Source organism: Rhamphochromis longiceps, linkage group LG8 (assembly GCF_057381845.1).
Source record: "Rhamphochromis longiceps isolate RC_006_pf linkage group LG8, R_longiceps_female_GT1.1, whole genome shotgun sequence".
Lineage (NCBI taxonomy): Eukaryota > Metazoa > Chordata > Actinopteri > Cichliformes > Cichlidae > Rhamphochromis > Rhamphochromis longiceps.
Genome location: NC_140564.1, coordinates 16,719,244 through 16,737,229, shown reverse-complemented (window position 1 = coordinate 16,737,229; position 17,986 = coordinate 16,719,244). Strand labels below are relative to the sequence as shown.

Genomic DNA, 17,986 nt, shown 5'->3' with positions numbered 1-17,986 from the left:
AGATAAATTCGAGTAGCTGCACTTCAAAGCACCGTATCCCAAGGAAGTAGTCCGTGTTTTGAGTGATTTTCTTAATTTTACTTGTTGTTACCAACGGGAATACTTAATCTTTACATTATGTGAATTGCAAGCAATAGGCGGCGCTAATGCTCTCCCGTTATTGTAAGGAACATTTAAAACCAACGAAGAAGAAGCGTTAGCTGCATATTTCCTGTTGCTTCTCTGATGTCCTGACTTACGTTTCAGCTACTGGTTGTTAAGGTTTGTAATGATAACATTTCTCTTGTGAAAAGACACACATATGCCTGTTTAAGAACATTTTGCGTATGTAGGGATGGATAATGAATAAAAACCCCGACCACCTCGGAATCTTGAACCAATAACGCCGTCCGTTAGCCTTAGCGTAGCATTAGCATGGTTAGCAGTAGCAAGCTGCAAGCTTGCAAAAGATCTTTAATCTTTGTAGCAATATGGAATTAAGATGGTTGGTAATTCTGCAGGCATACCTTTTATACAGTAATAAGTCGGCATGTAAATGCTAGTGGACCAGAAAAGTGAACCTTTTAAAATTTAAAATTGCATTTTTGATTTAAGGCTAACGCCGTCCCTTTGCTGTCACAAAATGAATGAATTATAATTCTTCATGCCTTGCTTGATGTAATGCAGGGAAGGAAAGATGTCAGGTGCTGGGGGAGGAAAGCGTCCCCCAGGCGGGGACAGCCCCCCTGGCCCACCTGAAAAGAAAAGCAAGAAAGAAGAGAAGACCACCACCACGCTAATTGAGCCAATACGCATAGCTGGAGTCTCCTCTACGGTGAGTTATATGGTCCTCACACTCTCAAGGCACAATCTGTCATCTATTTTTGCCAGACAACATCTACAATCCCTAACACTCATTATTTTGTTTCTCTGTTTGTATGTGTTTGTTAATTCAGGAGGAAATGGACATGAAGGTTCTCCAGTTCAAGAATAAGAAGCTATGTGAACGCTTGGAGCAGAGACAGGCAATGGAGGATGAGCTGAGAGAGAAAATTGAGAAGCTGGAGAAGAGACAAGCCACTGATGACACTACCTTGCTGATTGTTAATCGCTACTGGTCACAAGTAATTCTGTGCATTTCATTATATTGTTAGAATCCATTCTTGAATTTTAGTTTCCACTCTAACCTGATTTAAGAACTGGCACATTTTATAAAAACCTCATTTAAACGCAGCGGTCAGATGAATCTGTTTTTTTAGCACGCTTGCATTTGTGTGAGGCAAACCAATTTGGCTTATATCTGGTAATTGCAGATCTTAATGTTTTTTCCTGTTACCAATTATAGCAGGCACATGTGCATGTATAAATTAAGAAAGCATTTCCCAGCTCTTCCATCTGATGGATTGTCATCTTTTTGTAATTTGTAAGGATCTGAGTGTTATAAAAATAACTCCCAAAAGCTATATAGGTGTTATAGATAATCATGGTACCTTAGGCAGGTTATATAGTAGGTTTCATCCAGATTGATCAGCATGTCTAGGAGGATAGTTGTTATATACATAGGTCCAGGCTCCACGTCCTATGTATCCTGTACATGTTTTCCACCTGTCTGCCTTAACCTGATTGTACACATAGTGACAGGTATTGGTTGGTTATCAGGATGTTTAGAAGTTATTTAGCAACACGTTCTCCACAAACATGGGTGCACAATTGGAGAGGGGCGACTGTTGTTCGGCCGTCCCCCAGTTCAGTCACAAACAGCTCTCCTACACCGGCGGGCTGTTCAGTCATAATCCCACAGATGGTAGCTTTGCACCTTTGGCTCCTCAGCCAAGCACTAGACACCAAATGTCTGAACCTGCGGTTCCTCTTGTACTGAGCAGGATTACTATTGCAACAACACATCATCAGGTGGTCTAATCCCAGCTCACGTTCCCTATTGGTACGTGAACAATCCAACGCTTGGTGAATTCTGCGTCACAATGATAGGAAGAGCTTACATCGAAGGATCACAAAGCAGTGTCGCTATACATATACTTAGCTGTACTAAGGCTTAAACTCATGGTAATAACTTGTAAAGAGAATTAACACCTTTTTCTATGTCTGACTTGCAGTTGGAAGAAAACGTGCGCATTCTGCGCAAACGTATTGAGCCAGATCCTCCAGTTGTTTCTACCCCCGCCCCACCCTCAGCAACCATCCCCGATCAAACACCAATGGAGGAAGATGGTGTCAACCTGGCTTTGCCTTCTGGCGTGCCTCCCCCTCCTGTGCCAGAGGCCCAGAACGAGGGTGAGCGGCCAGAGCAGCAACAAGAGGAGTGTCAGGAAGAGGAGCAGCAGCAGCCCCCTCCTCCCACTGGAGACGATTTACTGACACCAACAGAGCCGCAATCGGATACAAAAACAGGTTAGCAATTTTTTTTTTATGACAAATCGTCTGTCATAGACTATTGTAATCTGCTTTATTCATTCATTCTCAATTTAACTTAGTGCATCTTTATGACTTTCATTACTCATGAAGTTACATCAGTCTGAGTCACTACTATTTATATTGATAGCTAATTTTATGCAACAAGACTGAACTTCAGGCCTTGTAATTTAAGGATATTCTTGTTTATTGTGTGTTGACCATTATTCAAGATGCGTATTAAATTATAGCAGGGGTAGGCAACCTTTCTGATGAGTGCCATCTAGTTTCCTCAGAAGTCAGTGTGCCATATAATTGCATTAGCAATAAATTTAATAACGCTCTATATGAACAGTTACACACTACATAGAACAACTTTATACAATTGTATTTGTTTGCAGATGTTGGCAGCTATCAGTAAATAGTTATCAGCTATTTTGAAACAAAAAAAGACACTTTTTATCCATAACAAAAACTCCATAACAGCAAATGAACTGTACAACAGAAAACGCAAGTGCTATTTATGGTCTCCTCACAACAATGATAAGAAATAATAAACTGGGCCAATGTGGCATGTTTGTTAATACAGAGATACGCATGTTAATGTGATCTCTGGTCTCCCACTCAGAGACACAGGTCTCCGAGTGTCCAGAATTCAGACGGCTACCTGAGGACACTCTTCATGTGAGAGAAAATCTGCTCACACAGACATGTAGAGCCAAATACTGTCAATAAGGCCTCTGCAATGTTCTGAAGACAGTTAAAATTGTCAGGTAGTGATGTCCAGCAGGTGAAAATGCAAGCTCCATGAACATGCACAGCTATGGATTCCAACTGCGTTTGTAGTTCTGCAAACTTTGACCCCCCCACAGAGTCGAGCTTTTCAGTTCAATCAGCTGCATTTTGATGTCCTCTGTGTCCAGCCAGTTAATGCGAGACAAATCCAGCTGCTCATTAAACCTTTCTGGTTTGATCAGAAAAGAAAACATTGGTCCATACACCTGAAAGTCCTAAAAACACATTGTGAATTCTGTCTCGAGCCTACGGATGTATCTGTGTATTTCCGTGGTGCTGATGCTGCGCTGAGCGGAAAGCTCCTGAAGCATTTGAAGTGTTGGAATGTGGAAATTTCAACATCGCTTGAAAAAACTGCCAGCTAGCAACATCCCTCTCACCGGTAGGCTAAGTGATTTTTAGCCAATTACAAGTTGAATCTGGTAGTTGGGGTTGTTGGCTAAGATACTCTCATTAAGAAGCGGCACGACTAATGTGTCTATGCGAGCTGATTTGCGATGTGCACTGCTGGCCTGGCTATTTATGTTTTAATGCACCTTCTCAGATTAATTCACTACGTGTCTTGCCCAGGGCTGGACTGGGACAAAAAATTAATTACAAATAAATTAATATTAAATAAATTTAAACAACAGCTGATCAAGCTTAAACGTGCTGCTGTTGTTTAGTGCGACATCCGCTGGTTTCTTCTTTCTGGTGCAAAGTAGGAGATAAACAAACAAGAGAGAAAAGCCGATCAGCTGATCATTGATCAGTTTCATGATTGAAGTAACAACAGGAGAGGGAGGGGGAGAGAATGAGAGAAGAAGAGGCAGCTGTGCAGCATAAAGACAGAATAAATCCAGCTTTGTGTCTTTGTTTCATTCTAGCTGAAGTACGGGACAAACTGTGTTCCTTTTTGGCTCAATACGAAACGCGTAATATTTTCTCTGAATGTGGGACGATTCCATTTTTTACGGGACGGTTGGCAACTCTACTAACGTACCTTATGAATAAAAATAAAGTTCACTATCAGTAACATCGTACGAGTTATTGTAACTGACTGTAAAAAGTCAGCACAACGAAAATAAACTCCACCTAAACTTGGTTTATATCTAACCCAGATAGACTGCAGGTCATAACTTCTTACCTTAAGTTCAGTTCACCTGACACTCGGCGCCTGCCTCGGGTCTCTCCTCCTGCCTCCCCTTTCCCTCATCCACCTGCTGGCCTCTGTGGAATCTCCGCCATTGCCACCACCAAACAACGGAGTTATTTTTACACATCGGCCAGCACCTGACCAGTCCACCACCTCTCATTGTTTATTACCGTTACTAAAAAAGAAAATTAAAAAAAAATCTTCGGCCCATAAAAACGAAAAATCACCAACGGCCGATGGCCAGTCCAGCTATGGTCGTGCCATCAGTTAACCCTTCGCGTGCCAGCTGTTGCAAGCATGCCCAGGGTTGCTGACCCCTGAACTATAGTGAGGCAAAAGGGAATGATAGTGGGCTAAAGAAGGCAACTGTTGCAGTATTTCTTCCATCTGTTAGCATGTACTGCTGGCTACAAACTGCAGAAATCTAGAGTATTATCAAGACTTTAGTCCCAATCTACACAGTCTGTATTTGGCAGATTTCTTTTTTCTTTGCTTTGTATTTAAATAACAAATTACTCGGAAAATACTTGTTTATACCAGACTTTACCACATTGGACTGTGCCAGCAATAGATTACTGTTTTAATTGTAATTTTTTTTTAAATTGATATTTAAGAATTCTATCAAATTGTTACTTGCTGACTTTATCATTTTTACATATGTGCAGATACATCACCACCACCTCCTCCCCTGAGTGAAAATGCCAAGGGTTTCTTGTCGACTCTGGAGCAGAGCAGTGAGGAGGAACTAACTCTGCACCTCCAGGACCGCATGCAATTCAGCAAAGAAGCCATCGCCTGCTTGGTCTGCGTCTTTGATAGGCTGCACAGTCACATCAGTGACATGTGCAAGGTGGTCCAAGCTGCAGGTAACTGTGGAGAAATGTTTGTTATTGACACTTAAATGTACAGTTATAGTCAGAAGTTTACATACGTTCATCATAGTGATTTCTTTGAACTGTTCTTTTTCCATTTTTTTTTAATCTTCAGTGACATTTAAAAGTCAAAAATTAGGTGCACAAGTTTGAATTTCATTTGGATTTTTTCTAATTTACACAGGGTTAAATTAATTTATACAGAATCAAATATATACATGAACTCATTTAAATCTGTAAATATGTTGAAGGTTCTACAGTTTCTTTTAACTTGACAAGGTTCAGGTTTGTTAACTTCTCTTTGTGATCATGATGGACTACAACTAGTGGTTTCTCTCTGTCAGCATAAAAAATATTTGTTTGACAGCACTCTGTGGACTACCAATACTCAGAAAAATAGGAAAGTCCAAAGAACTCAGTGAAGATCTGTGAAGGAGAACTGTATTTACAAAAGCTGGGAATGTCTCCTGCAGTTATTTGTGAAGAACTTAAACAAATGTGCATAAATACAAATTATTCAGATGTGTCACAAATTTGCAAAATATTGTAAGAAGACCCAAATTTTCACTCTCAGATGAGAGGATGTTGGTTAGGATGTTCAGGAACATCCCAGGAACTGGAAGCTGCTGAAACACCAGGATCAATGGCCAGAGTGAAGGGAGTTTCACATCGCCATGGACTGAGAGGGCGCCGACCAAGAAGGAAGTCTCTGAACCGAAGTTGACACCTTCAGGCTCAAATGAAATTTGGATCAGCCCAAATTTCACAAGCCAAATACCTTCAGGAGAAAAGTGTGTTGTAGAAGGCTCTCAGTCATCCAGGTCATTGTAGTCTAAGGAGCTTGGAAAGAAAAGTGTCTGGACTTTAAGTTTCTTGAAGGCGTGACAAATGGGGCTTAAAAATCTGGGACTCTCCACCAGTTGCTCTTAGAAGTGAAGAAGCTTCTCGGATGAGAGTTGAAACCTCTTTGAGCCGTTTGGACACAATGAAAGGAGGTATGTTTGGAGTAGTAGAGATGAGGCTTTCAAATCTAAGAGTTGAGTTGTCAAACATGGTCATGCTTTGGGGCTGTTTTGCTGCCTGTGGTGCTTGTACATTGCACAAAGTGGATGGAATAATGACGGCGGAAGAGGACTACCTCCAAATTCTTCAAATTTCATCTCAAATCACACACAAAGTTTGACAGTGTGACACAGGTGTTCCATTGGGACACTGATGCCAAACACATCCAAAATGGTTTTGAAAAGGATAAAGCAGGCTAATGTTAAGCTGCTGGAATGGCCTTTCCAAAGCATCGCTCTTACCCCAGTTGAGAATTTGTGGACCATGTTAAAAAGCCCAATCTGTGCCTGGAAACCAACCAATTTAAACGTAACAATTCTGCTAAGAGGAGTGGTAAAATATTCAGCAAGAAGCATGTTGATGGATATGAAAAACATTTGATTGGGGAGCAATTTGCTAAGGGATGTTTGATCAAATATTAGTGGGCGTGTGTGTGTTTGGATATGGATACGTTTGACCCTGTGTGGTTTTGAAAAAATCAAAAATAAATTCAAAATCCCTCTATCCTGAAAAAAAGAACAGTTCAAATAAATCAAGTCCAAATTACCCTGACATTCATGTGCATGAGTGTAAGTAAACCTCTGAGCACTGTATCTTACATCATTTACATTAAACTAATTACTAGATTTTTGAGTTTAATGCATCATAACTGAGTTGTTGGAGTGCTTCCTTTGATACTTGTTAGTTTGGCCAAATTAGAATGACAGTATTGGGGGTTTTGGTTTTTTTGGTTTGGTTTGGCAGGATTTGAAGATGACAGCCAGTCTGACATCATCAATCTGAACTGCACTCTGCTGGACGAGAACACTCGACTGCGAGACTTAGCCACTCTCCTGCAGGGAAGACACCATAAGATGTCCATGGAGGTACAAAGTCCTTAGTATTGTTTAAGTGACTCACCATACACGTTGACTGTTTGCAAGTGTAGTTATTTCGAGTGTTTCAGGGTGAATGAATGAGGAAAACTAGTGATGCAGCAACTATTCACATGTCCCACTCTCCTGCAGTATAATGAGCTCGTGGACAAGGTGACCAGCTCAGAGACCAAGGTGACTGAGATGGAGACAACGGTGGAGGACCTGCAGTGGGACATTGAGAAACTGCGCAATAGGGAACAAAAGCTTAACAAACACCTAGCAGAGGCCATGGAGCAGGTGTGTTTGTTTAATGTCCCTTTGCAACTTTTGCATCAGCCCCCTTTTTTTTTTCTTTTTCTTTTTATAGTGTGCATATTTATTTTTAAATCTTTCCACTAGGCGTAGGCTCTGTCGTTTTCCCTCTAATACATGAGTTGACATTGATAAGGCTCTAAGCATCAATGCATGTCAAAACAGCTGCTTCTACTGGTGCACAGCTCAAAGGTGGGCTGTGCATCAGTAGAAGCACAGCAGTTTTCTGATCATGAAAATTGGATGTCAGAAGAATTACAGAGTAGAGTTGTATGCTTTTGTTCACAAGTACAGACAAACACAATCTGCTTTAACTAATAAGCCAAATGTATTCTTTTGAGTCTTTGTTGAACACATTACTTACATATTTTCATCATAGTGCAAATTGGAATTAGTTTATTTTGGCTGGTTGTTAGTCCATGCTTCCTTACAGAGCTGCTTCAGGTCTGGCATATTCTTAGAAAGTCTGGTGTGCACTTGAGGTGGATTGGATTAAGATCTAAGTTCAGAGTGGTTGTTTTGAAAGGCAGACTGCCCTTTTTTGTAGTAAGCTTTACTTTGAAGTTTGACAAATGTATCCTGCTGGATCATCTAACACCACAGATTTTTTCTCTCTCTGTAGGCTGATTGCAGGTCTAATTTGTGAATTTCCATCACTATGCAAATCATCAGTTTTAGTTAGAAAGTGCAGGGACCTGCTGAAGTCACCTCAGCAGATGTTTCTTCAAACTAAATATTTCTCCCTTTGTGAGTTAAAGTAGCTCTAACCCCAAACTTCCAATCTTGCTTCATGGATTTGATCTCTAGCCCGGGTCGGCAAGATTTGTTTGTCTTTTTCTTTTTTCCTTTTAAATGTACACTGTAAGACTTTGATGCAAACTATGTGGATATGCACACAAGTGTTTTTAGTTAAAATAGCTTGTTTGTCCATAACTGCATGTGCAGATGTGACACTTTTTTCTTCTTTTTTTTTTAAACGCACACAATAACAATCATTTACTTTATGTTGTTACTTCCTGACACATTTTCTGTGTTTTCTGTCTGCAGCTCAAGTCAGGATACAGCAGCACTGGCAGCTCAGGTGGGCTGGCTGGAGGCCAGATTACACTGAACATTCAAAAGGTTAGACGAAAGTACATGTTTAAATCTTTACTTAGTGTTGTGTAACACGTTTTTATATGCAACTTGCCTCCAAAAGTCCACATTTCTTTTACAATGTGGTCTTCTTTTCCCTTTTTTTAATAGTTTGAGAGTCTCAATGCAGAGCTGGAGCACAACCAGGAGCTGGCAAATAGTCGCATGGCAGAATTAGAAAAACTACAGGTGGAGCTCCAGGAGGCTGTGAGGGAGAGTGAGAAGCTCAAGGTAAATGTATTTGAATCTGCATACCTGTGAGACGGGAGGCTAATTTCATTTTCCTTCTTTATTTGAATGATTTTCATGGTTTAGCCCTGCATGTCATCTCACTCCACATCTGGGCTTTTCAGATGGACCTGCGTAATATTCCAGAGGAGGTTGTGAAGGAAACGTTAGAGTACAAATGTCTGCAGTCTCAGTTCTCCCTCCTGTACAACGAGTCTCTAGGAGTGAAAACCCAGCTGGATGAGGCACGGGCTCTCCTGCTCACGGCGAAGAACGCCCATCTCCGACAGATTGAGCACATGGAGGTGACTCTCAGAGCATTTCTTTGTGTGTTTGTGTCAACATTAATATGATTCAGAGAAAAGATGAGACTCCGGAGCAGCTCCTTCAGCCTAAGCTTGCAGTGCATTGCAGTATATTTTTTACAGTTTAAACTTGTATGTGTTGTTATTAGTGCTGTCAGCGTTAATCTCATTAAAATGACGTTAACGCCATAACCGCATTAATCCGGCAAATCTCCATTAACGAGTTAACCACGCTAATGCGTGGTCAACTCACCGCGGGTCGATCCGCGGTGACTCGTTAACAGACATTTGCTGCGTTAATGCAGTTATGGCGTTAACGTCACTTAGACGAGATTAACGCTGACAGCACTAGTTGTTGTTAACGCTCAGAAACATGGAGAATAATGTCTCACTGTTTTTAACCTTTCAGAGTGATGAGCTGTCTCTTCAGAAGAAGCTGCGGACTGAGGTCATCCAGCTGGAAGATACTCTGGCCCAGGTGCGCAAAGAATATGAGATGCTGCGTATTGAATTTGAGCAGAACCTGGCAGCCAACGAGCAAGCAGGTACCTTTTCAAAACACTCTCACACTTCAGTCAGGGACATTGTTTTGCGTGTATATTCGTCTGTCGAGAATGAAACTGTATTTGTTATATTTTTTAATGTGCTTCAAAGCTCAGTAGAAGAAAGAAATGTACCATATTTTGTGGGTGGTACTCGAGTGGATATTAAGGAAGATATCAGTCAGCAAACTAATCCTCTCTCAGCTCTGCAGAGAATATTGCATATCATCCGTATCAAGCTGTCAGTTCTGTGCACTATGTGATTAAACTCATCATTTACAGCTTCGTGATGCTAGCTGAGAGTGCTGAATGAGTCAAACTCAAAAACACCCACTGACTGTCGGGCTTTCATCTTTTTCTCAGGACCGATCAACAGGGAGATGCGACATTTGATCAGCAGCCTCCAGAACCACAACCTGCAGTTGAAAGGCGACGTGCAACGCTACAAGAGGAAATTGCGGGAAACGCAGCTGGAGATCAACAAGGTAGGTTACGTCATTTACTAACATGCGCTTACATTATCTAATTGAGGTGTCTGTTCTGAGTTGTCTGATGATGATTCTCAGTAAAACCGTTGTGCCATCAACAGTTACGCTGTCAGAGTGGCGACACTGGAGTTCTGATTTTGGAGGAGACGACGAGCGACAGCATTGACGTGAAAAAGGAGGAGGATGAAGACCAGGAGGAAGAAGAGGAGAGGAGGAGGGAGCTGGAGAGACAGCGAGCCCGAGAGAGGGAGCGGGAGAGGGAGAGGGAGGCCGAGCGAGAACGAGAGAGGGAGCGGGAGAGGGAGAGGCAGCGCAGCGACGAGCTGAAGAGGAAAGACTCAGACACACTGAAGATGCTCAGAGTAGAACTCAAGTACACTGCCCTCTATTTAACTCCACATTCATATGTAGTAACTAAATGCGATAAACACACATTTCCTAAAATGTTGTTACTCTCATGATGAATATTTTCAAATTATCTTTATTATAAAACAAATAGGAAATCTTGCAGATTGTAGGAAGTCTAGTCATAGTGTTACTCTAAGAACTGCAAAGTCTGCCAGTGTTTTGTTTTCATAATTAGAAGCACTCTGCTAATTAAAATGCCATGACTGTTTATTTTAATGTAATCTCTAACCAATCAGGAAAGCCCAAGAGTCCCAGAAAGAGATGAAACTTCTGCTGGACATGTATAAGTCAGCGCCAAAGGAGCAAAGAGATAAAGTGCAGCTGATGGCGGCCGAACGCAAATCTAAAGCTGAGGTTTGTTTTGTTTTTCCTTTCCGTTTGTACTCTTTCACTTGCTTTTTAGAGCAACTGGTAGGTTAGATATTTAACAAAACAAAGTAAGCTCTCTGTCTCTTATGGTCCAGGTGGATGAGCTGAGGATGCGAGTGCGAGAGCTCGAGGAGAGGGAGAGGAAGGAGAGCAAAAAACTGGCTGATGAAGACGCCCTCAGGAAAATACGAGTGGCAGAAGAGACCATTGAGCACCTGCAGAAGAAACTCGCTGCCACTAAACAGGTGTGTGTGTGTGTGTGTGTGTGTGTGTGTGTGTGTGTGTGTGTGTGTGTGTGTGCGTGCAGTGCAGTGCAGTGCAGTGCAGTGCAGTGGTAATCTTCTCAGAGCACTTCACCTTAACCTGTGTTTTTACCTCCTCGTTATTTCTCTTTTACTTTCCAGTTTATAAAAAGTTAATGTCGGCAAAACGTGATGCCTAAGAAGCTCGTCCTAAGCTCTTTGTCTTCCATGTGACGAGTTTTGTACCTAATAAAATATTTGAACCATAAACCTTATAAAAATGCCATATTTAAGCTTTTGGGGTTTCCACCGGCGTTGAATATAAACAATCAGCGGTGTTAAGATTGAAAGTAGTGCAGTGAGTATTGCATTTGCCTAAGGAAGGAGTTCTACTAATCTTAGACGACCAAAGAGGAACTGAAAGCTTACGCTGTGGCCTGGCTCTGATCAGCTGAGTATGCTAATGCTAACCTGCTGGTAATGTTTTGAGCTGTCACGATTATTGTTACTGGCACCATCCCTTTGATAATCCATGCGCTCAAATTTGAATTTCTTTTGCAATTTTTACTTTTTTATTTTTTTGCCCTTTTTTAGTAGGCACTCCCAATTTCAGTGTTAGGAGATACGTGTCTAGTGGCACTTAAAAGCATTTGTCTTTGCTGGAGTACCAACAGCTCTCTTAACACCTGAAATGCTGAAATGTCAGCACATTGTCTGTATTTGTCTGTTTTGACCTGGTTCACTGGAGATAGGACAAAGTGTTTTCACTGGGATGTAAACTACAGATTTTGTACTAGAAAGCTGGCGGGTTAAAGTTCCCAAATGGTAAAAGTTTCTAATGAAACAAAGATAAACAGATTTTCTTTTTTTTAGCACCGTCATTTCTCTCTTTCTTCCTCTTCGTCGTAAATGTGCAAAGGTTTTCTTGCACAATACAGTCTAAATTTGTTGTTCATTTTGCATAACATAAGCTTATGTCATGATTAGTCTGTCCATATTTCACAAGAATTGTTATTCTTAGAGTGTTGGTTGCTCTTCACTCTAATTTTACTAATGATCAGGATCAGGGTCATAATTGTTGTTTTTAGCAAAGCCTTCAGGCACACTGCTTACAACTTCATCAGATTCTCACTGGATGTTGACTGAATCGAATGTTTTCCGAACAAAATCTCGATGTTGATACATTTTGCATGCACACATTGATAAAGAGTGAATTTCCTGAAATAGCTTGAAAGATCACTAAATATACAATATCCTGTGTTGTATGGTGATGATCATGACCTTGGTCCTGCTGGCTGACTCCCATGATGTTTTGTGCCTTCCTATCACCATTGTGTTAACATAAGTAGTATGGTCAGCGCTTGGGCATGTGCATGTGCATGCTTTGTGTGGCTATGGTTACTAATGATCATGTGGTCACCAGACTCCTGAACTTAAATGCTTTAATAGAGCAAGGTTATTGTGTCCTGGATATGGCTGTTTGTGCAATAAAGTCTTATCACTTTCTTTTTGTACTCAACACTTTATACTAACCGGTGAATTGTGAGCCAGGTGAGCTGCTATGCCACTGATGTTCTGGTCACTTTGAAAAGCAACTTAAACTTTATGCTATCTAGCAGAAATATTCACCCTCTTGTCTCGCAGCAACACTGTGCCACGATTATCCTGACAGTTTAAGGGGAACAGTTTTAGACCAGAGTGTGAGAATTCATTTTGGGTGGGGACATATTATTATTATTTTTTTTTTTTGGGTTGATCCAATGTGATATATTTTCAGTATGCAAAGCACTCTGAGCTCACTCACTTGGCTGTGCTGTCATGCAAATGTTGAAACACTTAAGGAATTTCATTTGTAAGAAAATGCAGAAAATAAGAGGGCAGATACTCATGACATTCAAATCTTTATCAGCCTTGGGTTAAACGCTGTTCAAGTCATGTCACTGTTATTCTGCATAGATGGTGGCTACACCCATATTAGATAATGGGATGCTTTTTTTCTTTTTCTTGTCATGATATTAATTTTGCTGAGAGTAGGAGAGGTTTATGAATAAATGTTAATCACTATCTTCACCTATGTCAGCCAAGAAATGGTGAATTCTGGTGCAAATAACTGAACATTAAGAAAACAGATGTTGAGCTCTGATGGTCTGTATGTCCTCATGCTTGGGAGGTCTTGCAGAACATAATTAACAGGAGGTAAAACACAGCCTGCAGTGAAATATTTATTCAGCTTTTCACTTTTGCCTTAATATCTGGTATAAAGTTAAAGCGCAGCAACTAAAACTCCAGTGGTGTCAGATGTGTTTGATTTGTTCCCCTCAGTCCTCGGCTGCCAGAATTTAACTGCCAAAACTATCCAATAAACAGGCTACTTATGAGTTCATCTGACTTTTGTTTATAGGCCCTAGCTGGTTCATAAAAAAAAAACAGCTTGAACCAAAATTTACAAATAAAGCAAAGCTAATTTTTTACCTAAAAACAAACCAGGTGTGTCTGTATTGAGACGTCCGCAGTCTTGAATAGTAGGGTGGGAATCTTTGGCAGTATCTTGATTCAATTCAGAACTGACTGACTCATTAAAAAGAGAGGGAGAGTGGCACAAAATCGTGGCTCTTAGTCCAGTGTACTGTGTCAAACTTCTGCTTTTTGCCCACTGAGCTGCAAACACCACCTACATGAAAATTCAGCTAATTGATCTTAATGTGCAACATAGTCTCAAGAGAAGAAGCAGATAATTGTGTACAAGTATAAGGCTTTTCCCCCCTTTATTTTTTGATGCATAACTTATGCATTTAACTAAATGCTTCTCTTTTGTCAGTAGTGTTGAACAGCTGTTGAGCAGCACTGCTAATGCTGGGGAAAAGCCATCTTTATCCCAAAAACAACTTTGTTTTAGTGCTGGAGCTTGTCATAATGTTAGTAAAAGCTTTATGAAATGAGTTGTTCTCTAGAGTATATTATACAATCATAAAATCAAAATACAGCCTAACAACTGCTTTTAGTGAAAATTAATAAGGCGACAAGGGAAGCATTTCCGAGCTGTAGACCAGGGGCTGTCAAAAACGAGGCCCGGGGGCCAGAATCGGCCCGGCAACGACTCCAGTCCAGCCCCTGGAAAGTATTGGAAAATAAATTTTTGGAATTTTAACGGTTTTCTTAATTTTTTACAGCTTTTCCTATTAATCAAGACCTACCCTCAGCCATTCATACAGTAGCAATGTAGTAACAGATAAACAGCTAAAAGACAGAAAGGTTTCTGTTTTTCACCATCTATAGAAATTGCACTTTTTCTTATATTAAGACATCTCAAGGGTTAACTGTGTAGGTAAATGTCTTTACACTGACAGAAAGTGGAGTTTGATTCATTCGACTTCAGATCAAAACAGGTTGTGTGTGGTAGGCCATGTAAAATGAGTTGGATGTCCAAATTCTGTGCTAGTTTGATATCATGAACTAGTGATGGGTGACTATAAGTTTAATGTAAGATAGGATGGCATCCCCAAATGAAAAGAGCTCAGCAAGTTGCTCATTCTTGATGGCACATTGATCAAGGATGCACAGGTTTTCAGAACTGGGGGGAAAAAAGAAAAGAGTCTCTGTTTATGTCTTTGAGTCGTAAGAAAGTAGTTTGGAAAATTAAATCCTTGTGATTCTTTTACAGTTATTTAGAAGTGGTACTTTTGGAGGTCAAACCTGCGTGTCCTCGTCACATTCTTATCTTAAAGACTGAAAACTGCTGTTGAAATCGAGCCCCGCCTGTTTCATAAACTGGAGGGCAGAAGCAGCACAGCTGACTGTCACTCTTTTCACTGTTTTTAATATCTGACGCATGTGTTTTTCAGGAGGAGGAAGCCCTGTTGAGTGAGATGGATGTAACAGGCCAGGCCTTTGAAGACATGCAGGAGCAGAACAGCCGGCTGTTGCAGCAGTTGCGCGAGAAGGACGATGCCAATTTTAAGCTAATGAGCGAGCGAATTAAATCTAACCAGATCTACAAGCTGCTGAAAGAGGAGAAGGAGGAGCTGGCTGACCAAGTTCTTGCTTTCAAAACCCAGGTGAGGTACAACTTTAACCTGACAAGGCAGCACTTGTGTGTTTAAAAAATAAAAAATAAAAAATTGGGTCAGGGCAGTGAAGCACTCGCTGGCTACTTTTTGCTCCCTCTTTTAGGTGGATGCCCAGCTGCTGGTTGTGCAGAAATTGGAAGAAAAAGAGGGAGTCCTACAGAGCACCCTGGCAGCTCTGGAAAAGGAACTGGCTGTCAGAACACAAGCACTAGAGCTGAACAAGAGGAAGGTGAGGAGGACCATCAATCAGAAGGATGTTTTATATAGAGAATCCACTTTAGAAGACCCCTGTTTATGTTGACCCAAAACAAGCCAGTGTAATCACTCCAAACTAACACTGGGGCTGCAGGCCAAAAGCACAGGCTCTCATTGTCATTTAAGCATTTAAGCATGTAAAAAGTTCAAATATTAGACCCAGAATTTGTCCCTGTGGCCACATTTGCCTTTTTTTTTTTTTCTCAAGTAGTTTTGGTTTCGATGTTTCTGGTAATTGATGGGAAACACTGCAGACACTGAGACAAAGTTATTGAGGTCATCTTGTCACATATAAGGATTTTTTTTTTTTTTTTTTTTTTTTTTTTTGCCCACAAATAAGAACAGTCACCAATAACATTAAAATGAGTCCCAAAACACGACAAAGGGACTGCTTACGTAATCGAAACAGAGTTGAAGAATAGCCTAAAAACTCATAATGCTCACCATACCACCGCCACATTACATCTGAAAGTTGTCATCGTTAGGTGTTTTTATTTAGTGCGCCTGTTTCCTTCCTCGCTGCAGGCAGTGGAGGCCGCACAGCTGGCAGAGGACCTGAAGGTGCAGCTGGAGCACACGCAGGCCAAGCTGAAGGAGATCCAAGTCTCTGTGGCTGAGAACCGCACTGCCCGGGAGAGGGAGAGCAGCAACCTGAAGCGAGCACAGGTATGCATGCACTGCGAGTGTCACTCCAAATCTAAAGCTCTGATTGGAGGATGCAGGTCTAACATCTTGGGGATTCTGTCCTTACAGGAGGATCTGTCCAGGCTCAGAAGGAAGCTGGAGAAACAGAAGAAGGTGGAGATGTACTCGGATGCAGACGAGATTCTGCAGGAGGAGATCAATCAGTACAAGGTGAGAAAGAGGAGGCTGTGTGCAGAGAACACAAACACACCAATAGCTCCCAGGCACAGTCTGAAGTTGGATAGCTACATAAAACATAACTGTCTAGTAAAATTAATGCAAATGCTCCGGCTTTGGAATTTGCTTTACTGGCTGTGTTTCAGTTGTGAGCACGGGCCATTCAGTGATTTGTCTGCGCTTCAGGGACATGAAACTTGTTTGTTATACCCTTGAGTAGTAGTTATATTACTCAGGAAAATTAGGTAATGACTGAGCTCACATATGGCCCATACACATGTGTGTTTGTCTGTTTTCAGGCCAAGCTGCGTTGCCCCTGTTGTAACACCCGAGACAAGGAGACGGTGCTCACCAAGTGTTTCCACGTTTTCTGCTACGAATGTCTGAAGATGCGTTACGACACCCGACAGAGGAAGTGCCCCAAGTGCAACTGTGCGTTCGGAGCCAACGACTTCCACCGCATCTACATCACTTAAGTCACTCTGGAAGAAGAAGAAAACGAGGCGTGACTACAGAAAATAGTAGACAGAACCAAAGGAGAGAAATAAATAGAAAAGTGATAAAGGAACTGGAGATTTATTCAAAGAGGCAGACATTTCTGGGATCACAGATGAGTGTGTCCCCTGTTTTTAATCTCTTTGGAAGGACTTGTTTTAATCCATCTTGGTTATTTTTTTTCATTAAGTTGGTGACCAAACAGAAAAGCCCTTTTCAGACATTAAATGCACGACATCCTGTCAGTCAAACACGGGTCATTGTTAATGCTCCTAACGGCTTTACAGTGACGCAGAGAGCCACTGTACGCTCCACACTTCCCTAACGTTTAGTCGTCTTACCTGCTGTCACCCAGAGCAGGGTTTCTGAGTCAGCACGCGCTGCAGCAAATGATAACAAAATCCTCCCACCCCTATCACGCCCACTCCGAGAGCAATCACTCTTCTGAATTGGGAATGGGGGGAAAAAGCATCATGGAGGAGTGTTTTTAATCTTATTTTAAATGGAAGAAAAAAAACGTTCTTAAGCACATGCTGTTGGTGTCAAAAGCATTGCAGTGAGCTGAGCAACTTGTAATGTAAATTCATAAGACTTTAGTGAGTGATCAAGGTTGTTAGGTCCAAATTAGTGAGTTTGCTGCTGTGAAAAAGTGATCAGGGTGCTGAGTCAGACTGAAAGCAGGCCTGCTCATGAGTGCATGTCTGAAAAGGGTTTTAGTGACACATCGGACTGAGTGTTTGTTTTGTAGTTAATAAACAGTTTTTTTCATGCACAGCGATTTTTCTCTTACAAGTTGAGCTGCTCGGCACTGTTCTCCTGTCTTTGCTGTTCTTTACTGTGTTAAAATGGTCTCTTTTTCACATACCGGACCCACTTTTGCAGTCTCTCTCTCTCTTTTATCTTTTAATGTATCGTTTTAAAAACTTGGAACTGCAGTGAACTGTGTTCGATCATCTTGAAATATTGCTTTGAATTGTTTAAGTCCTGCTGGTTTTTTGGAGGTCCCATAAAGTCATTGAAGCTGAAGTTTAAACTCACAAATTAAAAGAAGTCGTTCTTTACATCCCCCAGGCTCGCATGGTTACAACTAAATATGTTTCTAATATATAAAGTAAAACAGCCAGAGCTGCCTTACGTCTTTAGTTATGCTATAGTATTAACAATGCCTGAG

At 41.2% G+C, this 17,986-nt stretch overlaps 1 protein-coding gene across 1 annotated transcript; it reads left to right on the top strand.

Annotated features, from left to right (window-relative positions):
• The first annotated feature begins 106 nt into the window (after nt 1-106).
• rnf40 (ring finger protein 40) lies at nt 107-17,876 on the top strand. The gene is made up of 20 exons (XM_085416084.1): nt 107-261; nt 667-814; nt 936-1,103; nt 2,094-2,388; nt 4,984-5,184; nt 6,997-7,118; nt 7,260-7,406; nt 8,469-8,543; nt 8,667-8,786; nt 8,909-9,088; nt 9,498-9,633; nt 9,994-10,115; nt 10,220-10,491; nt 10,763-10,880; nt 10,991-11,140; nt 14,980-15,192; nt 15,308-15,433; nt 15,985-16,125; nt 16,213-16,314; nt 16,620-17,876. Exons 2-20 carry the CDS (start codon nt 677-679, stop codon nt 16,794-16,796), a joined length of 3,003 nt encoding a protein of 1,000 aa, XP_085272210.1. The 5' UTR covers nt 107-261; nt 667-676; the 3' UTR covers nt 16,797-17,876.
• The last annotated feature ends 110 nt before the right edge of the window (nt 17,877-17,986 follow it).

Bases quoted from the DNA above. Each gene is read 5' to 3' on its own strand.
- rnf40 (XM_085416084.1), top strand. From the start codon at position 677: ATGTCAGGTGCTGGGGGAGGAAAGCGTCCCCCAGGCGGGGACAGCCCC. The intron at 10,881-10,990 runs GTTTGTTTTGTT...CTTATGGTCCAG, and splicing joins AACGCAAATCTAAAGCTGAG to GTGGATGAGCTGAGGATGCG. The intron at 16,126-16,212 runs GTATGCATGCAC...CTGTCCTTACAG, and splicing joins GCAACCTGAAGCGAGCACAG to GAGGATCTGTCCAGGCTCAG.